This window comes from Erigeron canadensis, chromosome 9 (assembly GCF_010389155.1).
Source record: "Erigeron canadensis isolate Cc75 chromosome 9, C_canadensis_v1, whole genome shotgun sequence".
Classification (NCBI taxonomy): domain Eukaryota; kingdom Viridiplantae; phylum Streptophyta; class Magnoliopsida; order Asterales; family Asteraceae; genus Erigeron; species Erigeron canadensis.
The window spans coordinates 3502114-3513178 of record NC_057769.1 but is presented as its reverse complement, the minus strand read 5'-3'; the positions used below and the strand labels follow the sequence as shown (position 1 = coordinate 3513178).

At 34.8% G+C, this 11065-nt stretch overlaps 2 protein-coding genes across 2 annotated transcripts; both read left to right on the top strand.

Moving 5' to 3' along the window:
* The first annotated feature begins 823 nt into the window (after positions 1-823).
* Positions 824-7854, top strand: LOC122581754 (D-xylose-proton symporter-like 3, chloroplastic). The gene is made up of 14 exons (XM_043754026.1): positions 824-1096; positions 1604-1671; positions 2758-2836; positions 2969-3028; positions 3772-3838; positions 4318-4442; positions 4524-4625; positions 4705-5085; positions 5623-5670; positions 5788-5850; positions 6147-6227; positions 6324-6422; positions 7314-7451; positions 7523-7854. Exons 1-14 carry the CDS (start codon positions 863-865, stop codon positions 7655-7657), a joined length of 1680 nt encoding a protein of 559 aa, XP_043609961.1. The 5' UTR covers positions 824-862; the 3' UTR covers positions 7658-7854.
* Positions 7855-7924: 70 nt separating this feature from the next.
* On the top strand, positions 7925-10746 carry LOC122581755 (protein starmaker). The gene is made up of 5 exons (XM_043754027.1): positions 7925-8072; positions 8253-8407; positions 8728-8979; positions 9251-9787; positions 10303-10746. The coding sequence occupies exons 1-5, from the start codon at positions 8050-8052 to the stop codon at positions 10341-10343; spliced, it is 1008 nt and encodes a 335-aa protein (XP_043609962.1). The 5' UTR covers positions 7925-8049; the 3' UTR covers positions 10344-10746.
* The last annotated feature ends 319 nt before the right edge of the window (positions 10747-11065 follow it).

Here is an 11065-nt window from a genome sequence, read left to right as displayed (position 1 = left end):
TAGTCTTCATCTAAGAGGAACACTAACTTAACTCACGTGAGACTAACTAGCAGGTTTTAACAAATGAGAGTATTGTGAGTTGCTGACACCTTTAATATTTCAAAGCTAATTAATACATTATTAAAGTTAACAAACTAATACGTATATTTCTTAAAAAGTTGTAATTGACGAAAATATCCTTGACTTTAGGTGTTTTTTTGGCACTTGTTATTATCCACCCCACAAAGAATAGCTTAGACAACTTTCTTGGCACAACGACACAAAATTTAAACCCAAAACCACATAACAAAAATTCTTGCATTGGGTTACGTGTTTTGTGGGTGTGGATACCTCTTGAGCTAGGCTCAATTTGTAATTAATATTAATATTAGTATAGTAAACCCAATATATGAGTTTTCGGTTGTGTTTATTTAAAAGATATAAGTTTTTGATTGAGCATGTATACAATTTAAACAAATATTACCATTACTAATATGATCTTTTCTCAAATCATCTCAAAATATTTACTTATGAAAATACGAATGTGAAACATATAACAAGTATCATTTAGTCGTGTATTAGAAACTTTCTATATGTCTTATTCAAACATAAATCATGACAAAACGACAGGTCTAGAAGAGTAGAAGGTGCTTTACAATAAAGAATCGTATTTTAAATTGACACAAAATTATAGTGGAGAACTTCTCTAGTTACTACCAAAATTTACAGAATCAAATGTGATGAAAAAGTAAAATTAAAAAAAAAAAAAATCATCTTTTCTTGTGATTGGAACAAAAACTTTTAGTCGTGTCACTACAAATCCACCACAAAATGATCAAAACTCATATCTTTTTCTTTACACACACACAAAAAAAACTTGAAAATGGCACTTATTTCTTCTTCTTCAGCTTTAACTAAACCTCTCTTCAAATTCTCATCACATTCCCACAACAAAATCCACCCAATTCTTAAATCCCAAAAAGCCCAGTTATCTAACCACCCAACTTACCTTCTCAGTTTTCCTCAAATTAGCAGCTCATTTTCACAATTCAACAAATGCCCTTTATTCAATAACATGATGCCTTTAATTCCCACTACTAAAAAGCTTAACTTTAAGGTAATGATCAAGCTTTAACCCACATTGATAGTTTGACATTTTTTTTTTGGATTAATTTTAGTAGCTTATTTTGGGTTTTTAGTATGTTTGATTTATATTTCCTACTAAAAAGTTCAACTTTAAGGGGCCTAAGCTCTAACCCACATTGCAAGTTTGAAACTTTTGTAGATTTTGGTTAATTTCAGTTACTAATTTTGGGTTTTTTGTTTGTTTGATTTGTATTACTCGTACTAAAATGTACAGTATAACTTTATGGTGATTAAGCTCTGTCCCACATAAAATTTTACAAAAAGAAAGCATTTCTTGACTCAGCTGTATGCGGCCCAACCGGTGTACGGGTTTCTGAATTTTTTTTATGCCAGTGGGGTTCAAGTCTTGTGAGAAAATCAGGACGTCTAACTGGGCCACTTTGGTGGTGTTGATCACGTTGAAAGTTTGAAACTTTTTTACTTTTTGGTTAATTTAGTAACTAATTTTGGTTATTTGTTTGTTTGATTTATAATCTAGGCCCGGGCTTCAGCAGCAGGGGAAGAAGCATACCAAGAAGATTTTTCTTGGTCTTCTGTTATAATACCGTATGCTGACTTTTCATTTTTAGTAAAGTTTTATATTATGTATCAGATCATGCTCTTTCTTTGTTAAATGTGCATCTTCATTAAATCTTGATTTGTTCTTTGAATTTCTGAAAGTTTAAGAATGAGAGAATTATCTTAAATTCGGTAGGCAGGGAAATCCCATTTGAGCCAATGCTGTTCATCTCACTGGGAAATCCTGGTTAAATTTATCTTTAAGTGAACGCTAGAGCTGTTTTTATTGGATTCAAATCATATTTATGGGGTGTTTGAATGTGCATTTATATAAAAATTACTCTTGTACTTGCACCAAGTAGCAACTTTGGTCATTTACGGCGGTTTTTGGTGATGCTGTAAGAGAGGGGAAGAGATGATGTTTGATATATCTGCAATAATCACTTTATAAGCACATTCACAGAATTACAGACCCCTCTTACTCTTCTTTACTTTTTTTTTCGAGTGGTCAAAACTGATTATTGTTATCTGATAGTTACGTTAAACCCAATGGCCCATATCCAGACCTCTCCTTAATTGGCTGAATTTCGTAGTGCTGCTCAAAATTCATGTATAGCCTTTCTGTTTGAGTCATCAGAAAGATCTTTATTGGATCAAAACGAGTTGTATAGATTGCGAACTATGCAATATTTGAGGCTACCCCTGAAAATGGCCACATGAAGCCTAAGCTTCACTCTACGAAGAAATGTTCCCTACAAAAGCCTAGATAAATGGATAATTAGGTGCTTAAAGTTAGGGACAGTTAAGTCATTTTACATCTATCTCAATAATCGGTTACCTTAATACGACTTCTAATTTGTGTTTACATATCATTTTACCCCAAACAGGCAAACAATATAACGGCATATTCAGATAGTTTTTTCTAAATTGATTATTGTGGTTTCAAGTCACCGATTCAGTCTAAACGCATTTCCGACCACTAATTTGTGTTTCTCCATAAACATACTATGCTAAGTTTGTCATCACCTGCAAAGTGTATGCATATTCTTGGAATCTCAAGTGTTACTTTATTATTAAGAAGGAGAAAAAACCATTTATATCTGCATTTTGTGTAACTTCTGGTACTGTATATAGGTTTGTATTCCCAGCATTGGGAGGTTTGTTATTTGGGTATGACATTGGTGCAACCTCGGGCGCTACTCTCTCATTGCAGGTATATAGTGCCGATCTGCATATAATATTTTAGTTGTTGAACATTAACGATCAATAGAATAGAGTATACTCTAATGTCAAAATTTCCATTGTTGTATCTGGTAGTCTGATACTTACCTCGTTGGCTCTGCAGTCACCTGAGCTTAGTGGCACAACATGGTTTAATCTATCCGCTATTCAGCTCGGTCTTGTGGTAAGTTAGCGATGGTTGTTTACTTTTAGCATTTTTAGTGCATCCTTTTTCACCCCTCACCTCCACCACCTTTTTTGTTTCATGTTATAAAAGGTAGAGGTTGCAAAAGGAGTGGGTTGGGTTGGGTTACAGGTCAGATAGGGTTGGGTTGTTCCGTGACTCCCGTCAACACACTTTGTCCATAATATTGAATTTTAAGCAAGTCATGTGTTACATATGATTGGAAAACTATAGTATTAAATAATTATACTTTTTAAAAAAATATTATGAATTATGCTGTTGTGAGAATTTAATTGTGGTTTAGACAACTCTTGACCTGTTTACTTCATCTAGCAGAGTTTCCCCATTTAAGCTACTTTCTAGTTCTTATTCCTTTGACCTTATATTACAATCATAAACCAGAATGGTCCTAGTTTAATCTAAATGGTTACCTTTACTAGCGGGGGAAATGCAAGCCAGTCAATCTGGATCCTAAAGGGTCAAGATGGGTAAAATCATGAAACTTTACTAAGATGGAAAGAGAGAATTGGTATTATCAAGTGTTCACAACCTCCTAAACTGGTCTGTGAAATGTGGTATTTGTCAACTCATTATATTGAGGAAAATAATTGGCGTCAACTCTGCCTGACTAGTTTGATGTGTCCTAAATCTACCCATATTGACCCATAATTGTTTGTGCCATTACTCAACCCACTCATCATACCACCTATACTGGTTACCTAATGAGTTCTATTTGAATGCAGGTCTCTGGCTCCCTGTACGGAGCTCTTTTTGGTTCTATCCTAGTCTACCCAATTGCAGATTTCCTGGGTAAGTTTACTTTATTAAAAAGAGGTGGCAATGTCAACTCGTTCTCTTGTTTTAATGAATGGGTCAATATGGGTTATGTTTTATCTCTAAGATGTCAAACAGGTGAAATCAGTTAACAATTAGGTAGATAGGAATATAGGATAATAGAAATCAGGCCAACCGAATCACAAGTCACTCGAAATGCAGTAATGCACGTTTAATGTACACCTCTTAAATTGTTTTAGTACAAAGTTAACAAATATGGGTTCAATATATTTGCTATAACCATTTTTGACACACTAATTGCTTATGTATATTTTGGACAAAATGTGTTTCGGGTCATCTCAACCCAACCCTAACCAATCTATATCACAAAAAGTAATCTGATTTTTGCCGTCACTAAATCTGCAAGAGCAACTCTCTTGCCACCTCTACCAGTACTAAACTATAGACAAGATCAAGAAATTTTATGTTAAAACAGTGGCTTTTGATTTATGAAGGCAGGAAGCGTGAACTTCTATTAGCAGCTCTACTTTATTTCCTTGGTGGTTCTATCACAGCCTACGCTCCAGGTCTTGGGGTGCTCTTACTAGGTCGAGTTCTCTATGGCTTAGGTATCGGTCTGGTAAGCTTCTATTAATGCTTGTTAAAATAAACTCTAGCCAGATGAAAAATAATCCAGCAGTACCTTGTTTTGGTTTTTCAGGCTATGCATGGTGCGCCTCTCTATATTGCGGAGACTTGCCCGTCTCAAATCCGTGGGACTTTAATATCTTTTAAAGAACTATTTATAGTTCTTGGAATTTTGGTATTTATTTCTAGTCAGTCATTTGTGTCATCGAGTCAAGTTAAAGATGTTCAGTAATGGGCATTTCTTCTTTATACAGTTGGGTTACTTTGTAGGCAGCTTTCAAATCGATGCTATTGGAGGTTGGCGTTATATGTTTGGTTTTAGTGCACCCATCGCGCTTTTAATGGGTCTAGGTGTTTGGGGCCTCCCTCCATCTCCAAGATGGTTACTTCTAAGAGCTGTCCAAGGCAAAGCATCCTTGCAAGACTACAAAGAGAAGGCTATTGCTGCTTTAAGTAAACTTAGGGGCCGACCTGCTGGTGATAAAGTGTCTGAAAAGCAAATTGAGGACACTCTTGTCTCTTTAAAATCTGCTAATGGTTCTGATCAAGAATCTGAAGGGAGTATTTTTGAGGTGTTTCAAGGCGCGAGCTTAAAAGCATTTGTAATTGGTGGAGGTTTGGTCCTATTTCAACAAGTACTATTTCAAACTTCTCTTGTTCGTTCATAAATTGTGGCAGTATTTGGATGGGCATTATGAATGTGACTACGTTTTGTTGTATAATCAGATAATCAACTGTTAAGGGGTGTAAGAGATACAATTTAGATTTACTTCTACTTTTTAAAACTATAAGGTGATCAAATGCTTGAGTGTTCATCACATTCTTATTTTTTTCCTGAAAAAACCAAAGGCCACCTTGTGAAGTGGGAGTGCAAGTCTGTCAAATTAGGTTCAAAAAGGGGTAAACGGTAAAATTTATTTACCCTTAGATGATCAATCTTGATTATCTGATTTCTAAATAATCAGTTAACTAAATTTTGTCTATCTAAACATCAATAACTGCACTTAATGTGACACTTAGGCTTTTGACTATTTGATCTTTTTGGGACGTACTGTTACAGAAAAATTGCCCTTAATGTTGGAACAAGTAAACACTTATTGCTTCATATTAAATGGAGATGAATTTTGTCTATCGTCATCTAAGCTTTACTCAGTATCCCTTTTATATAACAGATAACTGGACAACCAAGTGTTCTATATTATGCCGGTCAAATCCTTCAGGTATGTGTTTCTAAAAGAATCACTCTATAAATATATGTATGTTTGTTTGTGTGTATATGTATATGTATGAACGTACACTTATCATTTGCTTTCATATTTGTGAAATATGGACTCAAGACTGCGGGATTCTCTGCGGCTGCTGATGCAACACGAGTTTCAGTCATTATTGGTGTCTTTAAGGTGCGTGTAACGACTGGGGAATAACTCATAGTTATACAAATAGTTCTGGCATAATCATACGTCATCAAGGACTTTTGTTGCATTAAATAGAAAAAGTTATTTTTTGCTAGAATGGGTGCTTTTATACCAAAAGTATCATTGATCCTCTCTTCTTCTGCATTTGTTTCAAATTTGCTGAATCATTTTTGGCAATTATAGTGTTCTTTTCGCATTGGGAAGTCAAGCATAAGGGTTCAAAAAGTTAGTCATCTGTGTATTTTCTTTTTTACAACTATATATAACATATACTTGTGCAGCTGTTGATGACGAGTATAGCCATTCTGAAGGTTGATGATCTCGGGAGAAAACCTTTGCTGATCGGAGGAATTAGTGGAATTGTATGTGTCTAGTTCCTTCCATTTTTAGAAATTATTTACCTTTTGTGGTGGAATGACTTTACCAAATTAGAAAATTTTCACTGTCCTCTGTTACAGACCCTCTCCCTACTTCTCCTTACAGCTTATTACAAATTTCTTGGGGAGTTCCCCTTGATTGCTGTGGGCGCTCTACTTCTTTATGTTGGATGTTACCAGGTTAGTTCTTTTGGATAGTGTTCATTTATACAAATTAGTCAAAACAAATATATTAAGCTATATTTTCTTGACAAATTGTGAAAGTACGAATAATAAGGTAAATTCCTTGGGATAATTAGTGCACATTGGGTCCAAGAATGGTTCTGCTTAATCTTCAAATTCTAGATATACTAACGATTTGTGCATGTATGATGTATATGAGTGTATTATCTTTTGTTGGATCTAGTGTTTGACTTTGATAGTCTAAAAGGTAGTTGTTTCGGCTTAGGTAGAGCCTGTTTAGATTTATGCCTCTGACCCAAGTTGTGTTAGAAAATAGTTTCAATGATAACCAAAAAACTCTGGATGATAAAGTTTCGAGCTTTATCTTTCTTCTTTTCTTATAAATGGTATCATAGGTTGGCAACATGTCAAAATCGGTAGATTTATCAGTTTTAAACAGTTTAGATAGGGTTGGGTTGAACCAGCAACACTTCATCCTGTGTATTTTTATAATATTAGAAGTAAGTACTACTTACTGAATGTTGTTACTGTAAAGTGATATAATTTGCATGAGTAAAGCAATTTGTGAGGTTGTAAACATTTTTTATAACTTAGCCCCATTTGAACTGATTGACACATTCGATCCATCTTCGTTTTAACTAGGTTAAATTAATTTACCAGTTTGACTTGTATCCGGTAAGTTTAACTTTTAACCTTTAACCATTTCACTCAAATGGATTCAACTTTCCTAATATAGTCTCCATGTTTGTATGTAACTTGAATTAAATGTTTATGCGATACAAATGGAACCATCTTGATGAATATTTAAATACCTTATATTTGATTTAGTTTTAGTCCAGCTATTATCCTAAAAATCTTTCAAAATTGATGGGGATTTGGCATTTTCAGATATCTTTTGGACCAATAAGTTGGCTTATGGTATCTGAAATATTCCCTTCTCGTACAAGAGGGAAAGGAATTAGTCTTGCAGTTCTCACAAACTTTGGTTCAAATGCGCTAGTAACCTTCGCTTTCTCTCCATTAAAGGTCGGTTTTCATTTCTCAAAGCATGCAACGTTTTGTAAGTCAATATTGCGTATAATTATCTTTTTATGCAGGAGCTACTCGGTGCAGAAAACCTTTTCCTCCTTTTCGCAGCAATCGCTTTGTTATCACTTGGATTCGTGCTACTCTATGTTCCTGAAACGAAAGGACTGAGCTTGGAAGAAATTGAAACCAAACTTTTGAAATGAGATACGATTGACTTGCAAATACAAAGGACTAAGCTTTTCTTGGTTGTTGTCTTGTTGAATGGACTAAACACCAACTGTATCGTCAGTTTTTCATGTACATGTATATGTTTTTCCACATTGTACATTAATCATGTGTAATAATACTACATTGGAATAGGCCGGTGTATAATAGCAATCAATATCTTGCTTCGGTTTTATAACTGCATTTAGAGAGCAATTTCAAACTATGGGAACCTGATTTATCTGTAGTGTTAGCATATTATAGCAAGTGTGTTAAGTGTTGCTCATAAGTCATAACTTTTTTGATAATGCCTCAATGAAATGTTATTACTGTAACTCGCTTACTTTCAGACTACCTTGATACTTAGTAGGTACTGCTGTTGCCGTTTTGGATGCCCTTGATACCGGTGTATAGGTAATTGAATTAAGAAAAACTTAAATACCATGAAAAGCTTACTATTTTGGGAAAAGCTTGTTACTGCAGAACCTAGTCAACGTCTGTTTGCCATGATATGTTGTTCACACAAGTGCCTGAAATTATGGCATCAAAATAGATTTATATTTGCTCTTAAATTTTCTGTTTGTATTTGTACAGAAACAAAGAGCCATGCTTTTGTGAATTCTTGACAATGGCTCAACCAGATGATACACGAAGAACGACAACCACAGACGCTTTAAATATTCCAAGACCCCAAAACTCGTCAGGATCGAAAAGTTCAAGCACCCAAACTTCCCCGCACAGTTGGCAAGGTAATTTGTAGCTTTTATAATAGGTTCCCATTTGATACTGGGCTAATTTATAAAAATGGCTACCAGGTATGCAAAGGCATTAGAAGGTCTCCCTTTGTTGTAAATTTGAAGGTTAGAAACTTGATTAAAATTTGAATTTTAACCTTAATCAGGTTATCTTGCAATTGACCGCAAGAAAATAGTTAAGGCCTAAGGGATTTTATAGCTGGGTGGTTTTTCTTTGAGACTTTCTGTATGCATGACCTTTTTATACATTAACACTTGTTCATTTTATAGAAAAAGTTGATAAAAGCGTTGAATTTATCTGTGTGTATTCGTAGGTGGATCCTCAAATCGGTCATCAAATTCTTCACCCAAGCCAAGAAAGAGCCATGATCATGACGACCATGGAAACCACCATAACAAGAAATCAGTGTTCACGAAGGTGAAAGAGAAGGCCAGAAAGTTGAAAAAATCCTTAAGTGGGAGAAGGCGTCGGGAGGAGAATGATTTGCATACTTCGACTCCTCCAAGCAGTTCTGGCCCAGTGGAGGATGATGAAAATGACCACTCCGAATACTTTGGTTCCCCATGTAATATATTCCTTATTAAAAGAAGCATAATTTTCATAGTTTTTTGTTGATTCTGTCTCCAAATAGATAAACAATTTAAACTTCGGCAAAAGGCCATTGCTGTTAGCAGTATTTCTAGTAATGGTTGCAAATGAACTCAACACAGATTAACTGAACCATGTTTGTGATGCCTGAACCGTGACAAGTCTACTTGTCTCATTCTATCTTTACCTGCTAATGCGTCTTGAATGCATAATCAATGGATCTTAACTATTTATATGGGTATTTTCAGTGTATGAACCTACAGTGGATCAACATTTGACAAAACAGCAGCATGAAGAAACAATTGAAGGGTCCTCCGAGAAGCCTGATATGTCAAAAGATGGGCCACCCTCATTATGTTCTACTGATGCAACACCCACAGACCTCACTATCTCTACTCGTCAAAACACAGAAACTTCAAATCTAGATGCTAAAAAACCCGAGAGTACTTTAGAAGAGAAAGAGAACACGAGGAGCAGCTCGCAATCAGTGAAGGAATACTTGATGCATAAGTTTGAACCAGGAGACGATGAACGAGCCCTTTCTCAGAAAATCACGCAGACAATAAGTCCTAAGTATGAAAGAATGAAAGACACTATGCAGTCGTTATTAAGAAGCGAAGAACCTTCTGAGTCGACAAGTAAAACTTCAAACTCTGGACTTGATATTTCGCCTTCTAGATCCTCAATGGAATCAAACTCCTTGAGCAATCATCCTAATCTGAGCAATTCAGATTTTTCTAATGCTTCAAATATAAGCCAGTGCTCAGCATCGTCTTCTGCTACAGGTCAGAACCTAAATCTTGGCTCTTCATCACTTGTTTCTTCGAATCTGAAACCAGACTCAGGTTTGAATTCAAACTAAAGTGGTAATGCAACTCAAGATCTAGCTTTGACGAATAGTCATGAAGATAGGGGCCTCTGGCTTATAACTAAGTAGCTTTAGAAAAAGCACATTACATCACCCATAAGTGTATTCAAAATGCATGAAATCTTTTAGATTATTTCTTTCAAAAAATGAATAGAAATTATGTGGATTTTACCCAAAACTTCTTTATAGTGATTTATTGTTCGACTTTAATTCTATAAATTATATAGTTCAAATTATAGTCTACTATCTGAATAATATAATTTTGCAAGTTATATGATTTAAGCTAATTTTTCCAATATACCAATTTAAGATAAAACATAAGACAATCAACACATTAATAGATACATAAGTCTAAGCTGACACCTTTAATCTTGCAAATGATGATAAAATATGTTTATTCTTATGTGTTACTAAACGAAATTCTGAATGCAGGTGTAAAAGATGAGAATTGTCAAAAGGTTCTCCACAGCTAACTGATACTCTTTGAAGAAAGTTGAGTGTTACCAGTCTTACATAGTTTTGAAGTGAAGTCATTAATCTTCAGTTAAGGTTTTTTTTTTTCTCAAGTAGATACTACTTTACCGGGTATTTTTGGTTTTCTTTGAACTAGAATTGATTTTTGATATATTTTTGCATCTGTAAATGAAACATATTGCTAGAACTCCGATGATATCCAGTAGAATCGTATGTGAATTTTGAGCACTTGTGTTCATAAGGATACTTTACCTCAGGTACATGAGCCGCGCTACTTAGTATAGTTAAGAAGTGACAAAATGGCGACTAAGTAAAGATAGTTGTTTCGAGCTACATGGAGTTTTAAGTGAATGTTAGACTTTGTTGTATATCTAGTACCCGACTTGTTTCTAATCTTTGATAGTATGCTGCTATATTTCTTCATTTTAAAACAGCACTGGCTTGATGGTTCGTCAAGTAAATTGTGTCTTATGTATCTAAATTCTTATAAGAATGATTATCATTTGGTACCAATCGGTATTAAACCGATAATACTGGTACCGATGGCGGTACCAATATCTATATTATCGATATGGTATCAGTTTTGGGTAGGAATGTTTCCGGTTTTGATACCAACTGGTTCCGTACGGTACGGTACCGAACACCATCCCTAAAACAAAGAGTGTTCTTGGTTATTATCAGTTGTCATGAATATAACTAAGATAAAGTATGAGAAAATAAC

Excerpts from the sequence above, each read along its gene's own strand:
- LOC122581754 (XM_043754026.1), top strand. The coding sequence starts at position 863 with ATGGCACTTATTTCTTCTTCTTCAGCTTTAACTAAACCTCTCTTCAAA. Across the intron at positions 2,837-2,968 it reads GCGCTACTCTCTCATTGCAG|TCACCTGAGCTTAGTGGCAC; the intron begins GTATATAGTGCC and ends TTGGCTCTGCAG. Across the intron at positions 4,443-4,523 it reads ATGGCTTAGGTATCGGTCTG|GCTATGCATGGTGCGCCTCT; the intron begins GTAAGCTTCTAT and ends TTGGTTTTTCAG.
- LOC122581755 (XM_043754027.1), top strand. The coding sequence starts at position 8,050 with ATGCCCTTGATACCGGTGTATAG. Across the intron at positions 8,980-9,250 it reads CGAATACTTTGGTTCCCCAT|TGTATGAACCTACAGTGGAT; the intron begins GTAATATATTCC and ends GGGTATTTTCAG. Across the intron at positions 9,788-10,302 it reads AGCATCGTCTTCTGCTACAG|GTGTAAAAGATGAGAATTGT; the intron begins GTCAGAACCTAA and ends TTCTGAATGCAG.